A 21,827-nucleotide genomic window follows, 5' to 3' on the forward strand; every position below is an offset into this window, starting at 1 on the left:
AGCTCCCAGACACTTTGTCCTGCTGTACCTTCAATCAACACCCCGGATCTTCCAGTCGGCGTTCGGAACGCCATGGACTGCGAGCCGGAACATTTATCGCACTGAGGTAAACCTAAGAGCTTGTAAACCCAATCGAGATCCTCAACCCTGGTAACATAGACCTCCGGTCGGAACTCTGCAGACAAGAAGGTTCCAGTAACTTATTGTGTTACCAAGTGCTTCTACGTGGTTCCTCCGTCGTCAAGGCTAGGTATGACGAGCCGCATGATCTGTCTGATCTCCTCAATGAGTCAGAGGGGTTTGTGTTGAGATGTGTATGCCTGAGGCCCACACATCTCTTCTGTATGTGATCTGCCCACTTGGGCACCTAGCTCGCTTCTTCCCTCATCACACAACAGGCCTCGTACTCACAACAGTCTGTGGCCTTCAGCGCCCTGCTAGCGACTTTTACCTTTCAACTTCCCTTACAGCAACAGATTGGGTAAATTACTTTCCTTTCCTTGATGCTGTGAACATTTTTTTGTTCGTATTTCTTTTCTAAGTTTGAGGTTCTCTGTGCTGATTTGATCTCTCAGCCACAAGTTTCACTGCGAAAACACATCTGGCCTACGACGTCAATGGCTGCCAACGAGATTTCCGATCAACGCTTTGAGGAGATTATACAGGTTGTTGGTCGGCCTTCAGATCGTAAGAAGCCCCCTCTTGATACTTGGCCACACGTCCTGTTTACTAACATGGCCGGCAGGATCTCCGGGCAACTATAATGAGAGGCTAGACAAAGAAACCAGCAAGGACAACAGCCTGATTCCCTTCTTGAAAAGGGCATCGGATATAGATATCGAAGCCCCGCTCCAGTCACCAACAGAATGGCTTCAGAAGCTTGCTGCAGCAAATTTCGCAGATCCTGAAGATATCAACAACCTGAGTTATGCCTTGACTTCAGATAACGTGGATGACTTCGATCTAATCGCTGCCAGCGAATTTACCTTTACTGTCTCAGCATTTCCTGGAGCTTTGAGCTTACACCCTAAGCCAACCAAAAAGCCCATCGCTCACTCAGTCCTGGTATCTCTCAGCATTGAGCTCGCGTCTCATATCACTCCTCGCCTAGAGCACAGCCAATCCCAACCCCTACCTTCTCTGGTGTTGCCCATCGGACAACTGCAAAAGAAATACATCAACACGAGCGGCATTCCTAATTTGATCGATACGGATTACATCCTCGTTGTTGATGCTGCTGAGACTTCACATGCAGTTTGGCTAATCTACGATCGATACCAACGATATGACTATGAGTTCAAGGGTGTCACTGACCCGAAGAGAACTCCTTTGGTCTTTACGGGGTCAGAAAAGAACTTCGATGCTGCTCAAATTTTCCCAAGCATTAAAGATTGGATCGAAGCATATGGGAAGGTCAGTGAGGCCGAATTTCTGGATTCGCTCAAGAAGACAGGGATGGTAGGAGAAGTCAGGGTCATGAACGCAACTGCGAAGGATCTCACTGCTCTGGAGAACAAATAGGCTGTTTCTATGGCGATTCAATCTTTCTTCCAGGACATCTGAAAGTCATAGGGTCAGATATATGTTGATCAGGCACTGATGGACGATCGATTGAAGGGCAAAGCCTCGTAGCGCATCCCATAGCTAGGGACAAATTGATTCAAGTGTGTTCTCTTTTCTAATTAAATATTCAATTGGCTTTGAAGGACACACATTCGGGCGAGACTTAGGAGAATACACCTTGAATCTTGATCTAGTCATGCACCACTCAGCCACTTCTACGTCCTTGGACGTTGGTAATCACATATTGAGCATTCGGCACATTGTGACTCTCCATATGAGGCTCTTTTGTCACCAAGTAGGCCTTAGCTTGATCCCCTCCGAAGCAGGACACCTTCTTTGGACGTCTGTGACTTTCGAGGCCTTTCAGTCGGTCATTCAGAGCTCCTGAGAAAGCAAGTTGAATGTCTCCTTCAACTAATTGCTCGTTTGGGGACAACGACTTGATGCAGTGCCCACGCACTTCTCACATCTCAGCCCTCCTTCTCAATTGTGTGCTTTCCGTATCACTCACCGGCGAACTTCTCTCTCAGCACATTTTGTTATGGCCACTTTCTCATGTCAACGCATTCCTAATTTCCATGCATTGTGCACCATCAAGAATTTTTGTTTCCGCGAGCATCGGCATGCTAGATTCTATATTCTGTACACGATCATGTTCAACAGCGTACACCAAAGGCATCTCACCCTGGATGCGTCGTTCTGAACTTGGCCTTTCGCGAACTCTGCAATATTATATATGTCTTCAACGAAGGAAAGGTATTCGGGAATACTGAGGCAGTAGTGTCTTTCAAGAATAGTTCGAGAATGTCGGCGTCACATGGCCCTTCGACTTGGAGATTTTGCATCATTAGGGTCTAGGCCTTGCCTTCACGTTCACACGGACCAGTGTCAGGTTCCACGAAACCTTACTTTGGGCTACATTCTGTCTCTTGGAACGTTCAAATGCTGATAGCTCTTCCTCCGCTTCGTATTACCCCGGATACCTCAGTTGGAGGAGTCTTCGGCTATGACTGTAGGGCGGTGCACCCTAGACCACGAGCTGGTAGCTAATAACAACACCATTCACTCGGTTAAATAGCACCAGAAGTTCACTTGTCCAGTCTTGCAGTATGCAGATTCTTTGTTCAGTTTTATGAGCAGAACATCATCGTCCTTCGACGGAAAGTTAAAGTCTTGGAAACCCCGACGTGTGGCCCATGAAACTAAGTCCCTTGGATTTTTCTGCACTTTGACTTTGTTTCTCAGTGTGTTGCTTCGACCGCAAGTGAACACCGGTACGCACTGCATAAGGGAACCATCGGAGGGGAGTAACTCAGTGTCACTGCGTGCCCTTTACCCACTTCTCTTGCCAGGCGGTAGAGAATACTTTGACACTGGCAGCACAACATTGGAGCCAGTGGCAGTGACTCGCAACAGTCCACTAGCGCCGAACCAGATAATAAATGCTTCTCTTCCTCTCTGTTTTCCTTTTCTTCCCCTCTTCATCCTTTTCTCACCATCGAAGGATTCCTTCCGTTCTACCACATCAGTCTTTGACCACTATCACAGACAACTCATCCTTTCCCTGCCTCAAACGCTACGAGGATCAACCAAGCGACTTGACATTCGGTCCAGACCGGTGACCAAAATCATCAAACAACTTGTCGGGCTCGCTTGGGTGCTCACAATACGCCCGGTATGAACATCCATAAAGGCCGTGGTAGTATAATCGAGAACACTAATAATTCTCTCACAGGGAAACACGTCTACCGCTGCTGTCCAAGCTGTCGAGGTTCTTCCACCAAGCCCGATCGCAAGTGACCGCCGACACCATGGAGGGCGACAAGATTCATGATGACACTTCTTCCGCCGCCAATTGCATCAAGATTGTGAAAGAAGAAATGATAGACAGCGCCGACGACCTTGATATTACATCTCCGCGTCAGACACCGAAGGAATGGCTTGAGAAGCTTACTACACTGGACTTTGCAGACCCTGCCTCTGTTATCGGCCACCGATTGGCCTTGATCCAGGATAACGTACCAGAATTCGTTCTGTGCACTGGTAAAGACGCCTTTAGTGTTTCGCCATGGCCTGGAGCTATGAGCAAGGATCGCACATCAGTTGTAGATCGCGACAGCTCCCATCCAGGCCTACTGACGCTTGAATTTGTCGGCAAAAGCAAGGTGCGACCAGTTCTCGCAGATGGAGAAGTCCCCAAACTATCACTTCCTTCTGTGGTGCTACCCATTGGACAGTTGCGCTTGAAATACGAGACCTCAAGTGGTATCCCATATACACACGATACTGACTATGTCCTCGTCGTTGATGCTATTGCGCCTGGGCATCCTGTCTGGCTGATCTGGGATCGGCTGGGAGGTTTGAGGGACGAACGAGGCTACCTTGACCCAGAGACGTGTGACCCGGTCTTCAAGGGAGTTGAGAAGAACTTTGACGCTGCTCAGATCCCGCCCAGTATTGACCACTGGCTCGAGTCCTACGGAAATCTCAACTTCAATCAGCTTCAGGAGTCTGTCAAGGCGACCGGTCTCCTCGGTTTCGTAAAGGCCAAGGAGGCAACATTGGCGTACGTCACTGAGTGTTTGGGCCAGGCTCATTCGCAAGTGGCAACTGATGCAATGGAAAACAACGAGATTTCCGAAGCTCGCTTTGCCGAGATCAAGGCGGCTGTTTGTGACGACCCTTTCAAAGGTAAGAACCTTTCCTCGATATATCGCTGAACCATGCTAATTGGATTATCTCAGTTCACCCAGCGGTCTACTTGCAGAAACTCAAGGAAGTGACTGCTTGCGATAACAGCTTGGAGCCGTTCCTGAACAGGGCTTCCAGGGTCAACACCACCCGTCGTCTTTCACCAAAGGAATGGCTTGAGCAGCTTGCTACAGTCGACTTCTCAGACCCCTTCGCCATAACTGATCACCAATTGAACATGGCCTTTTATTTTCAGGGCCGATTCGATCTTATTACTGATAGTAATATAGATACCCTTGCTATTATACCAGATGTTGGAGCACTGTTCACGGAGGAGCTCCCTCGGCATGACTCTTCATCTCAGACCATGTCTGAGGACTTGGACCCCTATCCTTTACTAATTTCACTTCAGGTCCATCCTATCTTCAAACCATCAGTTTCCGGCCAACCTCTTCCTTCTCTAGTATTGCCTGTCGGGCAGTTGCACACGAAATCGAATGCAAAGATAAGCGAGATCTTCCTTGACACTGACTATGTCCTTGTTATTGATGCTGTTACGCCTGGACATCCTGTCTGGCTGATTTATGATCGGAATCCGCTGGATGAGATCTCCGTCGAACGAATCACCGTTAATCCGGATAAGCAACCCTTGATCTTCGAAGGCATTGGACACAATTTTGACGCCGCCCAAATCTTCTCGAGTGTTCATGATTGGATCCATTCCTATGGAAATGTCGACTTCGCCCAATTTGAGGCGTCTATCAAGGTGACTTGTATCACAGGTGCTGTGCAGGCCAAGGAAATTCTGTTGTCGGAGGCTGAGGTGCTTTTTCGCCAGTAAATCATCTTCATGGACGACTACTTTCGACGTCAGACAGTGATGGGGTAACGGCGGGAGACATGGGAATTCTTCTTGGACGCAGACACAATCTTCTGAGTGACATCTTGGTCTGCTATGGGCGGGAATCACAAGGGTTTAGCACGATATGAACAACTTCGTATGATAGAATCATAGCCGTAAATAAAATGATCCGCCCTTAATCTCATCGGTATCACCATGACCTGATATGTTATAGTCTCAACAGACCAAGCCCTCAGTACAATCTGTCAAAGAGTGCCATGTTACGAACAAACCTCAACCAAAAGAAATGCCCGTCCCATCCACGCCACACCAAGTTTCCGACTCAATACCTCATCACTCAAACTGAACTGGCTCAACTCGATCAATGTTCCTCTTGGTAAAAGGCTCACAGATTACATAAACCTTCTTCTTCGCCACCCTCAATCCCTGTCCATTGTAAGCAACCTTGCGCGCATAAACATTCAACTCTCGATGAGAAATGACTCCAGAGGGAGGCCTGAGATGCACCATCATGACATTCGGGCATTTCTGGCCGTGTTCGCGCAACAGCTTCGCACGAGCGATCGCATCGGCACGATCTTGATACCCCGGTATGAATGGTGCACGGGAGCCTGGGTGTTCGAAGATCTCCTCCAGGCCTTCTCGAACATCTTCAATAAGGTCGTCGTATATTGCTCCAGGCATGTCGATCTTGTCTGGGATTTGGAAGTACTTGGGGGTAGCTCGACGAGGGGTGACGCTCTGTCTGTGCATCTCGACGTCACCAGTTGCGACCCAGCAAGGTGTTCCGATCTCCAGGTCCCATGCCATGATTAATGCTGAGTGGTATCTTGAGCTGGCAGATTATATGATTGAGTTGGTGACGGCTATGAGAAGTGATGGATGAGAAGTGTCTTTAATTGCAGTCACAAATTAGAGACTCTGTTCAAGAATTAATATGTAGCACTGAGTGTGAGTGGTGACATGCAGAGAATAAAAGAAATCCAGTTCCCGAGAGATTGCCGGACATCACTCGATACTTATGCGCAATTACAAGATGTTACGTCGAATTATGGAGCCACCTACGTGCTTCCCTTTCCATCGATTCCGTAGACTTTTGGCTAATACAAGAAGAGTATCACATCACACGATCAATTCAGGTTTGCGCTTTGGCTTACTAAAGTTCTGCGATTGTCACCCAACATCATCCGGAGGTTTCCGGGTGCGTGAACAGAAGATGAAGCCGAGGAGGAATGTGACCCAAAATCTAGCGAACGTTATGCGAGCTATCAATTGAGTACACTTGAGCCATTTGGCATGTGTGATAGCTTGAAGAAGATGTACTTCCAATCTCGTCTCACTAATTTTGATGATCTCGTAGGAGATAAACTTACGCTGTCTGATTTTCATGAAGATTGACATTTCTGACTGGGGACTTACCCCAGAGTAACGGCTATAACGGGAAATGCGAACAGTTGTCAGCCGAGTGCTCATATCAGGAGACGAACGCGGAGAACTGCGGGGTATCTTAACACCACTGCCCCAAGATTGAGTCTGGAAGAGTCCAAAGAACGAGTTGGATGGCACGTGAAGTGTCATATCATATTTCTTACTGTTGTCTGTTTCTTCCCAATTCAGCAATTGCCAGCTGACTTCCGATGCAGCCTTTGCAAAATCATTGATGTGCCCTTCGTTCTTTTGTATTTCTCAATCTACGAGGATTTCAACTAAGGAGCCTTGGAGCTGACATGGAACTACGGCAGCAGAACTTTGTACAAGAAGTCGGCGCAAATTCATCAATGTTGATTCAAGTAATCAAATCCCAAGAGTACTTAAGAGTGACACAAGATGCAGCTACTCTACGAGATCCGGGGCCTTTCCCTAAGCGATCTTGGATCAAAGGTGACGGAGTACTCGCTACAAGGTGGCAATCAATCCAGGAGCCCTCCGGAATACGACAAGATTTATCTCTCAGTCGACAGCGTACACACTTCATACATGGTGCGGATAAAGTCCTTATTTACCGAGGCGAATCATATGATGGTCAAAATAACCGACCTCGGATCTGCAGACCGCGCGACGGAATTGCGAAGAACCTCGCCTTCAAGTCTGTCGTTCGACAAGACAATTTTGCTCGCATCCATATTTCTCTTGAGCTAAGGGACTGCAGTACCCTGAGGGAGTCATCGCTGTACTGCTTATCGTCTTCTGCCGTCGGCGGTTGCGGCAAGCTTCTTTGGTATCGACCTGTTCAAACGATCAGGAAACCGGAATCTTCAGTCATTTCCTGAAGTATGAATGTATTCATAACTATTTTCTCTTTAAAGCTAGTTAGGTTACCGGTTGGTATGCGTTACTGTTAGGCAATTCGCAATCAGTACTGACGTGCAGGATTAGATCCAATAACAAGACGGGCCTCTGAGGTCGAAGAAGAACAATGACCGGTTCGAAAAATTCATGAGGACTATTAAAAGCCATTTCACAATGGGGAAATCGATTATGGGTGCGGTTTGGACTAATTCTATTGATAGGTCTGCGTAATTTACCTCAAAAGCAGAGACCTTGAACCCTCGCGCATCATCGACCAATCGTGATACCCTCGCTTTCTAAAGACAACCAACAACGGCATGCTCTCACGTGACCACAGCTGGGTATATAGTCTCTTCTCCTTAATCTGAAGTTCCCTTTCCTTTCTTCTTCCTTTATCCTTGCCTTCTCTTTCGCTGCTGAAGGTCAAGACTCACGCAAGCCTGCTTGGAATCGTGACCGGCCAACCCCTTTCAAGGAGACCTGCCTGGAATTGCTTGTTACAGCGGCCCTCGCTAACTAAGGAAGTATTTAGCAAGAATTTACTATTGAATCGAGCAATTCCAAGCAGCCGTGCTCGGAAACGTTATCCCGATCTCTTTGCCCTTTCTACTTCAGCCAATTCTCGAAGATCCAAGCAGAGGTGCTCGGGATTATCTTGACTCGGCACCACACTCTTGCCTCCGGGCTACTGCAATTCTGTGAACCGGAACCCACTTCATCTTTGAAAATGGCGAGAGGTCTAAGCAACTCTTGTTCCTCCGATGGCGATGATCATTTCATCAGCTTGATGCGCCTGTTCAACAAAGACAAGGAGCATGCACATGACCGCAGGATCTCCTTTCCAAGTTGGATTAAGAAATACTGCGACTACTCTCACATCAAATACACGCAAGCTGGAGTCCATGATCTGAGCGATCCCAAACTTGAAGTTCAGAGAAAGATGGGTATCCTGATCAACAAGGTGTGGACTGTTGAGATGAAGGATCCCAATCACCTTGCTCAGTACTGCGCCTTTAAGAGCATCAAGGAGCTCAGCTCCTACATTGATGTCATCGGTAAGCTTCTTACACCTCTGCATCATCGATTTTCATGCTAATCGTTCTTCGGCAGTCCCAGATATCGTTTACCAGGCTGCCTTTGTTACGCAGAACTACTTCCTGGTGCCCGATTCCTACTTCAACAGCCACGACGGCGTAAATTCTTCGCAGGTTTAGAAGACCATGCGTTAAGCGAGTCAAGCCGACCGAGACTTTCAGAATCTCATTGAACCACCCAAGACACGATATCTCGACTTCTTCCAAAGCAAGGATCGATACGAACATCGCATGCTCGACATTGATGGTATTGAGCCAATCAAAGTTTTGAGTACTTATCACAAGGATGAAAACGTTCGGCAGTTCGTCAACAATGTCGCACAGCTTTGCACGAAGCCAACCTTTATCCTTGCGGTCAACCAAACCGTTTCTATGCCTGGCGAGCCAGGCAACATCTCGCCTCACGCGTTTATCCTAGCACATGCTGTTCAGATACTTCTTTTCGCCCCTCAGGATTGGGACCCTGATCGCATCTACACCAGAGATCAAGGCGCCTACGCTCATCGGTTTCCGACACCCGAAACAATTGGAGGTGGCACGGCGCCCGCTGTCGCTGGACTCTTCTCCATGGAAGACCTCTACCGCGCGGTTTTACTTTTCTACTACTTGCTCAAACGACGAAGCGCATCGAAATGGATCACAAAGACTGCCCCAACGAGTTCTTCTAATGCTGAGGTTCCAGGTTATCACTGTCCTACCTCCCCAACAATGAATCCAGGCCTACCTAAGGTTACTACTGCGCCACTGTCAGATGGCGAGTCCGGCAACTCTATGGCTAACACCCATTCTGATCAACAGACGTCTTTCGTGGATGGGGATGCACCTGAAGCTCTAGGTGAGCCGCAGCCGATTAAAGGGCTCGACACGGTCAAGATCAACACAATCTTGGTAGAGTCCTCGACAACTACGCGCCCTAAACGAAGGATTGCTGCGCGCCAAAGGGAGCTGCACAGACCTGAAATGCATCCACTTCTTGAATGGGAGCTGAAGTTTGAAGTCACTCGTGCCAAGAAACTCCATGCTCAGCCGGACTTCGACAAACTCCTCAAGAGAGCTCGTGAGACCGAAACGCAGGTCACCTTCTCTCTCCAAGGGCCCAATATTCCCGCCCTAATGAGACATCAGGTTGATTGTAAGTGTACTTCTTGCATCCCAGTGGCCGTTTCGAACACTCATGCTTGAAATTGCGCCCTTGATTGTCATGCTGCTAACGCGCTGTGAGTTTAGCGACACCAGGTACTGGTGATATGCCACCTACTATTGTCATCGAAGAATGCGACTTCCAGGAAGAAAACCCTATTGCTTGTCATGTTGCCAAGATCATGCCCAAAGTCTCGGAAAAGGTGTGCAACCAGACAGATGAAGAGATGCTAGAACACCGCAAGGCACTCTTGACCTGCTTCGATTGGCGCAATAACTCTACTCTGAAGTCCGATAAGCCTTTCATCAAGAGACTCAAGGATCCGAACGTTCCAAGGTCACAGATTGAGGACGATACCAGCCCCGATGTGATCACCATGGTCAAGTGTACGACATGGTCTACAATGATGAAAGCTGTGGTGTTCATCTGTTCTACATGCAGAACCGATTGGACAGGAGTGTAAGTGCACTGGGCAGCAGGGCTGTCACGATCGGCTGGCTTCTCTTCCACAGTCCCATCATGACGCGAGCGCTAGATTTGGCTATCAAGTACTGCAAGGACAAAAAGGAACGACTTCTTGTGTATGTCGAAGACTCGTGGATCCAGTGGTAAGTTACGTATCGATTGTCCCTATGGGAGCATGCGTGCTTGGAACTGTGTACCCTGATGGGGAATGTACTCACATATCATAGTATTCTTGTTGCCCTGTTTGTCACGGCCGGATTCGATGTCGGCACTGTCCGCTCTTCGGATGGGGCAGTTGAGACTAGTCGTATCATTCGAGAATGGAACAACCCTCACTCTGGCCTGGAGATATTTGTAGCTAATGTCGACACCAAGGTGATGCATGCGGATATGCAAAAGTGCTGCTCCAAAGCTCTGATCTTGGATTGGCCGCTTGAGCCAGAGCGTCTTCTTCGGACCATAAACCACATGGTCAAGAACAGGCTGAACTTCAGAGAACCAGCAATGGTTCACATACTCAAGCTTCGCTGCAGCCACCATGATGAAATTGAGAGGATTTGCTGCACCAAATGGGCAATACAGCTGTCGAAGGACATCAACCTCCATGAATGGATGACAGGTGCTGTCCGTGAGGTTTGCATCTTTGAGATGATCAAAACTGCGTGGCATCAGGGATTCAACCGCTATGCTTGGGTAGTCATGCATGACATGGGAAGGCAAGACTACGACGGGGGCTCCATGACACATCACGATGGCATCGCCCCTCGCCTGGGTCATGTCTTCTCCATCGCTGCCAAGCTGATGCTCAACTTCCCCAAGGACAAGGAGTTCTGGGCTGATAGCGAAGAGGTCCTTGTCGCAGGCTGCTTTCGCTTTTTAAGGGTCATTGACTCTGACTTTGAAAAGGGAATTGATAGGCTTGAGGTCCAACTGAGCTACACGCCGGAAAGGTTGAGGGAAAACTGTCTCTTGGCATTTGAGCATTCGATAGGCTTCATATGCCACCAACTGGAACATGCTTATGTATATGGAGATGATAGCTATCACGAACGGAATGAACAGTTGCGTCTTGGTGTTGAGGCCAGAGCTCGGGGTGAGGTCAGCGCTTGGTCTGATGATGCGGAGAGTCAGGCTGTGGAACAAGACCCCGGCGTTGATGCTGAGGCAGATGGAGATGAGGAGTCAGATCAGGTTGATGAGACTAGCTCGAAGCGCAAGGCTGGCGATGATGATGAGGGTGGCGCGAAGAAGCAAAAGACAAGCGCCGCTTAGGTTGGTTTGGTGAAGCAAGCTACTGTGTAGATACGGTCTTGGACGGGACGATGAGATTGAGACAGACATTAGTGAGCGATTGCGACTGAAGCTTCCACAATTACCCCTAGCAGGGAACTCGAGAAAGAAAAGCACCTGATTTTAGATGAATTAAATGAGAAAATAGTGATACGTTGTTGTTTTCCTAATGAGTCAAGTTGAATTGTGGCTGATCCATTGGGCGTGTTGTGAGTGAGAGGCAGTTCCAGTGGACGGTAGTGCTGATCCGCTGAACATAGCCGCTGTGCCGTCCTTGTCGGATGTGAACATGCACAAGATGCACATGCGATTGGTTTATCACTTATACCGAATACCACCTCGTCAAACCTTCGGATACAATACGTCTCTAATAACCATTCCACAACTGATACCAATTACCCAGTGTAAAGTAAGACGGTCAGGCATTTATATAATTCCCCATTCTCAACCTCAAGCCAAGACTCGGAATCTCAAGCCGGCCCGCACTAACAATTTCCCAAGTCCGAACATCCGCGTCTTTCCGTCCTCTCACCTCCAACACATCCGGCTTCCGCATGCTTCACCGAAAAAACCCTTGATAGCAGCATGCAACCCTCAGAACCAGAGCGCTACATCCGCAGCCGCATCGCCAACGCCTGCGACGGGTGCAAGTCCCGCAAAGTCAAGTGCGACGGCAGATTGCCATGCAGCTACTGCACGCGTCGCCAGAAGCCGCACGACTGCCACTATTCTCCCCAGCGGCGGCGTAAAGCGCATTCTGTGCGGTCGCCGCAGACTTCGGAGCGGGCGCAGTCGACGAGACATACTACGCCTTCTACGCCTGCTGCTGAACCTGTGAGGGAGAATGGAGCGCAGATTGATAGAGATGGTGGGGGACAGATTGATGCGGAGGATGAGACTGAGGTTCCGAGGGAGGCGAGGTTGGTTTGCGATGCGCAGGGGAAGTTAATCTTTGTTGGCGATTGTGCGCCTCTTTCGTTCTTTCAGAGCGTGAGACAACTCGTTACCACGCGTGTTGGACAGAATGCTTTTGCGCCGCAGTCCAGTCGGTATTCAGTCCTTGAAAACGCAACAGCACATCAGTCGAGACGAATACCAGGTGATAACTGCATACCAATCGTTCACCCAGATGATATCCCCCTCGCAGTATCAAATTACCTATCCATTGCTACCGGCCTCGTGGATCTCTTCGACAACCGACGTCTTCAAGACGATCTCATCCTCTGGGCAAACATGGACCAGAAGCAAGACGACGCGACAACCATCGTCAACCTCCTTGTCCTCGCCATCGGAATGAAGATCAACGATGAGGAGCGATCGCAGGATTACTTTGAGTATGCGCGCGATAAAGCATACTCCAACCTCACCGGCAATCTCAGCGTCTCAACAGTCCAGATGTTTACGCTCATCACACTCTACATGCTGTGCTCATGCCAGATCAACGGGGCGTTTCTCTTCTTCGGAACAGCGGTACGCGCAGCTTACTCCATCGGTATTCACAGAACAGAAGTCAACGCGCGTTTTGGGCCTGATATTCACAGACAGCGCGATCGGCTTTGGAAGAGTATTCGTGTCGTTGATCTATTTCTGAGTTCGTCCATGGGCAGACCGCCTGCTACTTCAGACGTTGACTGTACGGTTCCGTATCAGAGTCCTGATGAGAACGTGGAAGAACCGGTGGATCTGCTTAATGCATCTGTGCAGATTTTCTTGGTGCTTGAGGGTGTTGTCACGGAGATTTACTCACGGCGAAAAGTGTCGCTTCAGCTTACGGAGGGGATATCACTTCAGCTACGAGACTGGTCTTCGCGGTGGTTGAAGCAGCTTAAGGATATAGTTGCGAACCCGGAGGCTCAGGATAGAGCGCAGGCGAGTGGTGCTTGTCAGATATTGGCGACGTATTATTACGCTGTGATGCTGGTGTCGAGACCGTTTCTTATGTATGAGCTTTGTCGGCGGCTCTCTGATGGTTCGGTCAACTCGAATGGGAGATCTGCTTTGACGAGTGGGAAGTCGAAACTTGCTGATGCTTGTATTGATGCTGCGAGTTTGATGGTTGATCCGATACTGGATCTGATTCAGAAGGGGATTCTTGTTGGACATGTTCCCATTCTTGTGTAAGTCTTCCTTGACATACAACTTACGACAATTGGTTCTAACTGCTACAGATCATGGCTATTCGCCAGCTCTCTCGTGCTTGGAGTTGGCCTCCTCGGTGGTTTTGGCCGCGTCCTCGAAAAGTACACCCGCATGGCCATCCACGCTCTAGACCACTGCTCAAAACACGACACCCACGCAGGCCAATATTCGCTCATAGCCCAATCCCTTCTAACAACGGCCCTCGAGTACCTCGAAAAACGCGAGCTCGCCGAACGTCAACGCCGCACCGAAAACTCGAGCCAACTCTTCGGTCTCATACCCTCCGACACGATGGACTCATCCCCCACCTTCACAGGCCAATCAATAACTACACCATCTTCCAGAGGTCGCGAATCACTCGACAGGACGTTCTTACAGCATAACGGGCTACAGAATGTCGGATCACCTTTATTTGGCGACTTGGACTCAGCGTTCCTGGGGTTGAGTGAGAGTATGATGCAGACGCCTGATCCGAGCTACTGGGGCGGTCCGATGGGGAATGAAGCTGACTCGGGATCGGCTCTGAACTTGTTTGCGCTGTTGGATGCGGGAGGTGGCATTGACTTGACGCATCATCTGTGAAACGTCAATGCCGAATCGGCTGGTGCGGAAGTTCGGAGGTGTCAGATCAGGCGGGTATGTTCCTGATATCAGATCCGACGAGGATTGCGCGTCGTGGTGTAAGATAAGACGGTGGCTGGTCCTCGGTTATGGAATGCCATGTCTAGCCGAGTGAGACGATGATATGCGGGTTATAATGTGATAGATCATATGGCTCAATGCCTGGAAAACGTCATCGTGCGAGTCTTATGATATGCAATTGTTCTGTGTAGAGGGACGTTCTTAAATGGAGTTGGAGAGGATTCAACAGATGAGGCGTAAAAGCAACTATCACGGACAGCTAGTGGCTATCATCTACTAACGCGATCAAGCCCTTGAATAGACGTCACTAGACTCTCAAAACTTAACCAAAAATCAGGCTTCATTAACACATTATCTATCTTTTCATCTAAGGCAAAGCCGTCCTCAAAATCTGCATAAACTTCCAAACATCCTCAAACCTCGTGTATAGCGGCACAGGCGCCACGCGAATAACACCAGGCTTCCTCTTATCACAAATCACCGCATTCTCCTCCAGCGCCGCACTAACATTATCCAACAATCCATCCTTCAGCAACACACTAAGCTGCGTTCCCCTCTGCAGCGGATCCCTCGGTGTGATGATCCTGAACAGCTCAGCGTCTGAACTATCAGCCAAGATCTGATCAAGAAGATACTCCGCGTAGGCTGTCAACACCAGAGCTTTCGAGCGCAGATCATGCATGGTAGTCTTGTTAAACACGGATAGTGCACCGGAGAGACTGGCGAGGTCGATGGCGGAGGGGTTGGAGAGCTGGAAGCCGCCTGCGCCGGCGGTGGGGATGAAGTTGTTGTCCATGTTGAAGCGCACGCTCTTGTCGCCGCCGTACCAGCCCATCAGACGGGGACGGTATGTCGCTTTGCCGGTGGCGTCGTTGAGCTCGACTTTGCCGTGGCGCTCGTGGACGTAAGCGCCTGCGATGGAGCCGGGGCCTGCGTTGATGTACTTGTATGTGCACCAGCATGCAAAGTCGACATTCCAGTCGTGGAGCTTGAGCTCGACGTTTCCAGCGGCGTGGGCGAGATCCCAACCGACCACGATGCCCTTCGCTTGTGCGTAGGCTGTAATGCGGGGGATGTCGAAGAGTTGGCCGGAGTAGTATTGGATACCGGGGAGGAGAAGAAGAGCTGTATCTTCAGCATGCTCATCAATGGTTGAGAGAATCAAATCAGTTGTAATGATGTGGTCCTCGTTAGGATGGATCTTAACCATGCTCTTCTCAGGATCAAGACCGTGCCAAACGACTTGACTCTCAATAGCATAGTGATCACTAGGAAACGGCTTCCACTCCAGAATAACCTTGTGTCTCTTCTCACTCGGCTTATAAAAGCTCGCCATGAGAAGATGCAGGTTCGCTGTGAGTGTGTTCATGATGACAATCTCATGCGGAGAAGCTCCAACGAGGTCTGCCGACTTGATAGCGCAGTCCTCAGCAAGATCCTGCCATGCGGGAAGCGGTGAGTTGTCAAGAGCGCTGAAGTGTCCGTTCACACCGATAGAAGCCCATGTCTCGAGCTGAGCGTTGAGATATTCCCGCACAGCTTTTGGTTGAGCGCCGAGAGAGTTGCCGACGAAGTAGAGACATTGTTGATCATCAGCTGCAGAGCCATTGCCGTTGCTGTGACCATTTGTACCATTGACTGCACCAGCTGAAACAAATTAGTCTAAATATTCGAGAGGAGAGGTGTATGTGCTTACGAAGTGAACCATCGAGGGCTTTCTTCTTGAGGGACTTCTTGGTCGGCAGGACAAACTCATCCCGAAGATGGCTTAGCTTATCCTGCGAGTCCAAATGGCGGGCAAAGTCGAGAGAGTTGGCATCGCTGGGGAACTTGGCGGCAGCACCGCTCCTCAAACGCTCGACGAATCCAGAGAGCTCCATTGTAACAAGCAGGGTGATGTGATGTAATGAACTGATGTGGTAGAACTCGTATGATCCGTTTGTGAGTGGGATTGCGAAATCACTTTATGTTCCGTGAAGCCTCCACCAATTTTTTAGCGGAAGCACGGATGTTAGGGTCTATCCGCACATCCGCATCCCGACATCCGCATGGTGGACGTCATTATCCATTTTAGATATAGCGAGGTACAGCGATTGGTCACGCGGGCACAACACGGATCGGATGAGATTGTCACGGAGACCGGAGACGGAGGTTCAAGTACACGGAAGACGGAAGTAAGAAAACAAGAAACTCGTCCCCCCATGGGCTTTACAATTGTATTTTAGACTGATGCTTTTCTAAGAATTGTCCTTCTCTACCAAGTTCCATCAAGCTTCTCTGCGTTGCATTAAGCTCAATATGTCGCCACACGCTGTTACGTACCAACTTCCGCGCATCAAGCTCACAGCCGAACTAAAAGAGTTTGCCGTGACGAGCAACGCTTTCCTCCCTGAGCACAGTCCCCTCAAACAATTACCCGACTCCTACTATGAGCCATGGGAGCTTGTTATTCAGCATCTCCCCGCTCTGATCAAGTATTTTGATATAAGACGTGCTGTTGATACGCTTCCTGTGCTGTCGACGGAGAGACTACGGTCTGAGGCGGAGTGGAGGAGGGCGTATTCCATCTTGGCGTTCTTGACGCATGCGTATGTTTGGGGAGGAGAGAAGCCTGCCCAAGTAAGTCAAGCTAGGCTACTTATACTTTAATTTGATATGGGTGCTAACAGTGTTGATTAGATTCTTCCCCCACAAATCACCATTCCCTTCCTCGCTGTCTCACAACATCTCGAACTCCCTCCCGTTCTCTCATACGCCGCTGCAAACCTATGGAACTTCTCCTCTTCAAGCGACGATTTCACTGATCTCGACCACCTCGACACTCTACACACCTTCACCGGCACAGAATCAGAAAAATGGTTCCTCCTCATCAGCGTAGCCATGGAAGCTCGCGCGGGCGCCATCATCCCCAAAATGATGGAAGCCCTCGAAGCCGTCAAGACACGCGACTACGACGTTATCATCTCTGCTCTCGAACAGCTCAAGTCCTGTATCGACAGCGTCGGCGTTTTGCTAGAGCGCATGTATGAGAAGTGCGATCCTATGACGTTCTACTACAAGATTCGTCCGTTTTTGGCGGGGAGTAAGAACATGGAGGCAGCGGGTCTGCCCAAGGGGGTTTTCTACGATGAAGGTAATGGGAAGGGCGAGTGGCGCCATCTCCGCGGGGGGAGTAACGGCCAAAGCTCCCTGATCCAATTCTTCGATGTTGTTCTAGGCGTAGAGCACATCACCAGCGGTAACAACACCGAAAAAGCCGGTGAACGGAGCTATCACGACATTGTAAAAGACTACATGCCAGGTCCTCACCGCCGGTTCTTAACACACGTTGCTCGCAAGGGCAGTATCCGCGAGCTAGCATCCCAAACACCCAGCACACCCGCCCAAGAACGTCTCCAAGCTGCATTCACAGCAGCGACAGAGGCGCTCACGGTGTTTAGGAACAAGCATATCCAGATCGTGACGCGGTATATTATTCTGCCGGCGAGGAGCGGGAGGAAGGATGGACCGCAGAACCTGGCGAGTAGTTCGTCGAAGAAGAATGGGGAGGAGTTGACGGGGACGGGGGGGACGACGCTGGTACCGTTTCTGAAGCAGTCGAGGGATGAGACTAGTGAGGCTGGGCGGTTGGAGTAATTAATGGAAGAGTGTTTGTGGTTATGGAGCATAGCGATAGATGAGCGCGAAAAGCGCATGTTTCGTTGAACGAATACATTTTATGAACATCCACTACCTGCGCTGCACGCTTGAAGTGAACACATCCAGTTAGATGAACGCAACGACTCACTGACAGTACTGAAAGAGCCTCACTTCTTTGACAATCTCTTCTTCTAGAAACGTTCCATGCGCCAAGGCCGTGGAATTGTCTTCCGCGTACCGAGTGCTCTTGGCATCCAACTCTCCAACACCAAGACCAACGATCACCAACAGTCTATTACAAACCTTGGGGTAACTGTCACCCTCTTATTGCCGAGTCCCACGACCATGTCCCTGGAATTAGGGTCTATCATTACTAGTAACTCCAACCCAGACCGACAATTCCCGTTGTTGAGCCCCATCCAAACCCCCGTAAGTCGAAAACTCTGTTCCTCGGAAAGCCTCCTTACTCCAGAAGTTATTCCCCAATGACAAAACCCCCCCACGCGTTTTCCCCACGGGCAGGAATTTTAAAATGTTGCTGCCTTGCGAGTCAGCAGTAATTCCGGGGCCATCTACCATACTGTAGAGACTGCATTCGGGCCTTTTTTTTTGGCTGGTAAATGTCGGGGTTTGCACGGGCTTTGGGTTGGTGAGTTCCCCTCACTTGACTCTGGCTTTTTTTGCGGAGTCTCCGCATTCTCTCCAACGTTGCAATGTTTGGAGGCGTGTGGAGGACAGAATTGCGAGATAGGCTGTGAGCGTTGGAGCAGTCACCATGATTCCCAATGAGCTCTTGAGTCCTTCACACTAGGTGTGCTACCAATCAACATATTCTTAAACTACTACTGCCATTTTCGTACTATTTGCCCTTTCTATCAATTTATCGCTGTCCCCCCAATTCTCGTCGTTATCGCCCTTTTCTGTCTCCCTTCCATCTCCCTCTCCAAAAAGCAAAGATCTACACTTACAACTCCACCACCACAAACCATTGGGTCCTTGCGCATCAAGTGTGACATTCAAATTTGCAAACAACCGGTTCAAGAAAATCCTTGCCTCAAGCGAGGGTGACTGTCAACCTCTGGGGAACCCGCGATAGTCGCCTAATCAGGCTTAACCTACGCGGATAAACCCTTACCTCTTCCCCATACTCTCCATACTCTTTCTTCTCCGCGCTACACCATACTTGCTGCTCAATGATGTAACTTGTGTCACAGCAGCCGGTATTTTGCCAGCGGCGGTCGTTTCTTAAAAAGGCTTCATCATGCCCAGCTAGGTAGGTCAGTCTCCCCTTCTCCAGGTGTTGTCGCTTGCGTGAGACTGGTAGCTCACAGTATTTCGTTTCTTTAGGTTTACCTACCAAAAAGTCTTGATCAACCACCGTCAACATGGCAGATCAAGCAAAGCCAGACGACCACGTCGCCTCGGCCAAGCTCAGCGTCGAGTCGCACCCCGAATCCCGCGCCGCAGCCGCCTTCGCCATGGACTCGCAGCACCGCCAGGCCGTCGAGAAGTCGATGAAGCGCAAGCTCGACACGCGCTGCGCGCTCTTCGTGCTCATCTACATCATGAACTACCTCGACCGCAACAACATGGCCGCCGCGCGCCTCAAGGGTCTGCAGGAGGACTTGAACCTCAGCTATAACCAGTACGCGACGTGCCTGAGCATCCTGTACGTCGGGTACATCCTCATGCAGGTGCCCTCCAACATGTTCATCAATCGCATCCAGCGCCCGTCGCTGTACATTTCTGCGGCGATGCTGCTGTGGGGTCTCATCTCGACGCTGTCGGGTAGTGTGCACAACTTTGCGGGCATGGTCTGCATTCGTTTCTTCTTGGGTTTCGTGGAGGCTGCTTTCTTGCCGGGTGCGCTTCTGATCTTGTCGAAATGGTACACGCGCCGCGAATTGACCAAGCGCAACGCCATCTTGTTCTGCGGCAACCTCATCTCCAACGCCTTCTCCGCGCTCGTCGGTGCGGGCGTGCTGTCCAACATGCAGGGTGTTCTGGGCCACGCAGCATGGCGCTGGCTGTTCTGGATCGAGGGCGCAATCACAATGAGCATCGCCATCTCTGCTGCGTTTATTCTTCCCGATCTGCCGCATAACTCGCGGGGCTTTACGGAGGAGGAGCGACAGGTTGCGCAGCTGAGGATGATTGAGGATGTCGGCGAGGCAGATGAGGATTCTTCCGAGGAGAGCGCTTTCTACGGTCTTAAGCTTGCGGTCAAGGATCTCAAGATCTACATCATGATGCTCACCTTTACTGCTTATGTCGTTGGTCTTTCGTTCAACGCTTTTTTTGTAAGTCAATTGATGTAAATCGCATGCGTATCGCTAACAATTGAACAGCCCAGTTTGACAGGGACTCTTGGTTTCGGATACGTGCCTACTCTTCTGATGAGCGCTCCTCCATGGGTGTTCTCTTGTATCGTCTCGGTCATCAACGCCTGGCACTCAGACAGAACCCAAGAAAAGGTCAGTTCTATTACCCGTCATGTCGCGCAATTGTACTAACAACAAATCAGTTCTGGCACATCGTCGGCCCAATCGGCATCGGCACGACCGGCTTCATCATCAGCATGGCGACCGAGAATGTCGCAGCGCGCTACCTCGCCCTCTTCCTGCAAGCAGCATCCTACGCCGGCTTCATCGTCTTCTACTCGTGGATCAGCTCCTCGTTCCCTCGCCCGCCCGCCAAGCGCGCCGTGGCCATCGCCATGATCAACGCCTTCAGCCAGCTCGGCAACGTCGCGGGCTCGTACGTCTGGGACCTGAAGGAGAACGGGTACCGCAAGAGCTACGGCATTGTGCTGTCCATGTTTGGCGTTACGGTGGTCGGATGCTACATCTTCCGGCTGGTGCTGATCGACCTCAACAAAAAGCTCGAGAGGGGAGAGGCCAATGCTTGGGAGACGCGCCAGGATGTGGCTGCGCATACGGCGGCCGTCGAGGTCATGGACAGCCCCGACGAGGCTTTGAGGATGAAGCGGGATTTCCGATACCTTATTTAAAGCGGCGACGTCTAGGCATGCATGCATGCATGCATCAAGGGTTATATTAGACCTACTGAAAATAAGACAAGTTCTATTATGATGCTCTCCGTGTCCAATTGAATGTTGTTTGGGTGATATTCTCAACAAGTGGCTCCATGTGCTCTGCGATAACCCCTCTTTCACAACATTTTACGTTTTCCGCCTCGGTCAGTGTGATAAGCATTACATGAACAATTATACCCGCCAAAATTGATGACTCTAGTATTAACGATATGCGATAAGCATTACTCAGTATTATATATCCCCTCTACCGTGGCTAAGTCAGCATCACCAAATGCTAACTCATCATCGCGATTTTCAATCTAGGGTAGGTTTTTCTGTCGGACCGGGACAAGGCCATGCAATTTAATCGTCTGACGCGGAACACGTCGACGCGTGCTCAGCCAATCCAACAAGGTACTGCCCTCTCAAGCTAAACCAGATGGGGAGCGGTGAAGCCGGCCGTTCTGCGGGGTCGTGTTGATGCACTCGCTCTAGTTAAGCAAGGAAGAGAGTGGGAGGGGAGCTTGAGACGGGAGAATGACGCTCGGTTTATCCACTCTCAACTCCATCCGACTCTATTCTCGGTGGTATTTGGCAAGATATAAGATTCAGTTATGGATCAATGATGAAAGAATCCATCTACTGATTCAGTTGCCGTTGCAATTGACTGCCAGAGACAGATCGAGGGGTTGGCAGCACAAGCTCTTCACCCCGCCTCACTGTATGTACCTGTATGTATGTACGTCCACGTCTCACCACTCAAAAAGTCTAAATACAAAGTCCAATTGGTTCAAAAAATCATCACACAAGACATGTCGTTCACATGGGGGTTCATGCGTGCGTCCCACCGAGACTTGGCTTGTCCTCTGCCTAACTAAGCATGTGCTCAACCCAGCAGACTAGACTGACTGACTGACTTTGTTACCCCTCGACGCGTCTCTGCAGCGACAATGGAGGGGCATGGAGCTTCAGACAACC

At 50.0% G+C, this 21,827-nt stretch overlaps 8 protein-coding genes across 8 annotated transcripts; 6 read left to right on the plus strand and 2 right to left on the minus strand.

Moving 5' to 3' along the window:
* Positions 1–617: 617 nt before the first annotated feature.
* FSUBG_8362 (uncharacterized protein) lies at positions 618–1,521 on the plus strand (the record flags this gene model as incomplete). The annotated part of the gene is made up of 2 exons (XM_036686763.1): positions 618–687; positions 746–1,521. 2 exons carry the CDS (start codon positions 618–620, stop codon positions 1,519–1,521), a joined length of 846 nt encoding a protein of 281 aa, XP_036536109.1.
* Positions 1,522–3,374: 1,853 nt separating this feature from the next.
* On the plus strand, positions 3,375–5,095 carry FSUBG_8363 (uncharacterized protein; the record flags this gene model as incomplete). The annotated part of the gene is made up of 2 exons (XM_036686764.1): positions 3,375–4,254; positions 4,308–5,095. 2 exons carry the CDS (start codon positions 3,375–3,377, stop codon positions 5,093–5,095), a joined length of 1,668 nt encoding a protein of 555 aa, XP_036536110.1.
* A 354-nt stretch (positions 5,096–5,449) lies between these two features.
* Positions 5,450–5,926, minus strand: FSUBG_8364 (uncharacterized protein; the record flags this gene model as incomplete). Its single annotated transcript, XM_036686765.1, has 1 exon — positions 5,450–5,926. The coding sequence occupies one exon, from the start codon at positions 5,924–5,926 to the stop codon at positions 5,450–5,452; it is 477 nt and encodes a 158-aa protein (XP_036536111.1).
* A 2,206-nt stretch (positions 5,927–8,132) lies between these two features.
* Positions 8,133–11,377, plus strand: FSUBG_8365 (uncharacterized protein; the record flags this gene model as incomplete). Its single annotated transcript, XM_036686766.1, has 6 exons — positions 8,133–8,460; positions 8,516–8,598; positions 8,662–9,631; positions 9,727–10,099; positions 10,153–10,248; positions 10,333–11,377. 6 exons carry the CDS (start codon positions 8,133–8,135, stop codon positions 11,375–11,377), a joined length of 2,895 nt encoding a protein of 964 aa, XP_036536112.1.
* Positions 11,378–11,980: 603 nt separating this feature from the next.
* Positions 11,981–14,116, plus strand: FSUBG_8366 (positive regulator of PUT (proline utilization); the record flags this gene model as incomplete). Its single annotated transcript, XM_036686767.1, has 2 exons — positions 11,981–13,512; positions 13,564–14,116. The coding sequence occupies 2 exons, from the start codon at positions 11,981–11,983 to the stop codon at positions 14,114–14,116; spliced, it is 2,085 nt and encodes a 694-aa protein (XP_036536113.1).
* A 427-nt stretch (positions 14,117–14,543) lies between these two features.
* On the minus strand, positions 14,544–16,056 carry FSUBG_8367 (kynureninase 2; the record flags this gene model as incomplete). The annotated part of the gene is made up of 2 exons (XM_036686768.1): positions 14,544–15,823; positions 15,873–16,056. 2 exons carry the CDS (start codon positions 16,054–16,056, stop codon positions 14,544–14,546), a joined length of 1,464 nt encoding a protein of 487 aa, XP_036536114.1.
* Positions 16,057–16,474: 418 nt separating this feature from the next.
* On the plus strand, positions 16,475–17,812 carry FSUBG_8368 (indoleamine 2 3-dioxygenase; the record flags this gene model as incomplete). Its single annotated transcript, XM_036686769.1, has 2 exons — positions 16,475–16,795; positions 16,856–17,812. 2 exons carry the CDS (start codon positions 16,475–16,477, stop codon positions 17,810–17,812), a joined length of 1,278 nt encoding a protein of 425 aa, XP_036536115.1.
* Positions 17,813–19,200: 1,388 nt separating this feature from the next.
* FSUBG_8369 (uncharacterized protein) lies at positions 19,201–20,825 on the plus strand (the record flags this gene model as incomplete). Its single annotated transcript, XM_036686770.1, has 3 exons — positions 19,201–20,115; positions 20,164–20,289; positions 20,340–20,825. The coding sequence occupies 3 exons, from the start codon at positions 19,201–19,203 to the stop codon at positions 20,823–20,825; spliced, it is 1,527 nt and encodes a 508-aa protein (XP_036536116.1).
* Between the last annotated feature and the right edge of the window lie 1,002 nt (positions 20,826–21,827).

This window comes from Fusarium subglutinans, assembly GCF_013396075.1.
Source record: "Fusarium subglutinans strain NRRL 66333 chromosome Unknown NRRL66333_c0000114, whole genome shotgun sequence".
Taxonomy (NCBI): Eukaryota; Fungi; Ascomycota; class Sordariomycetes; order Hypocreales; family Nectriaceae; genus Fusarium; species Fusarium subglutinans.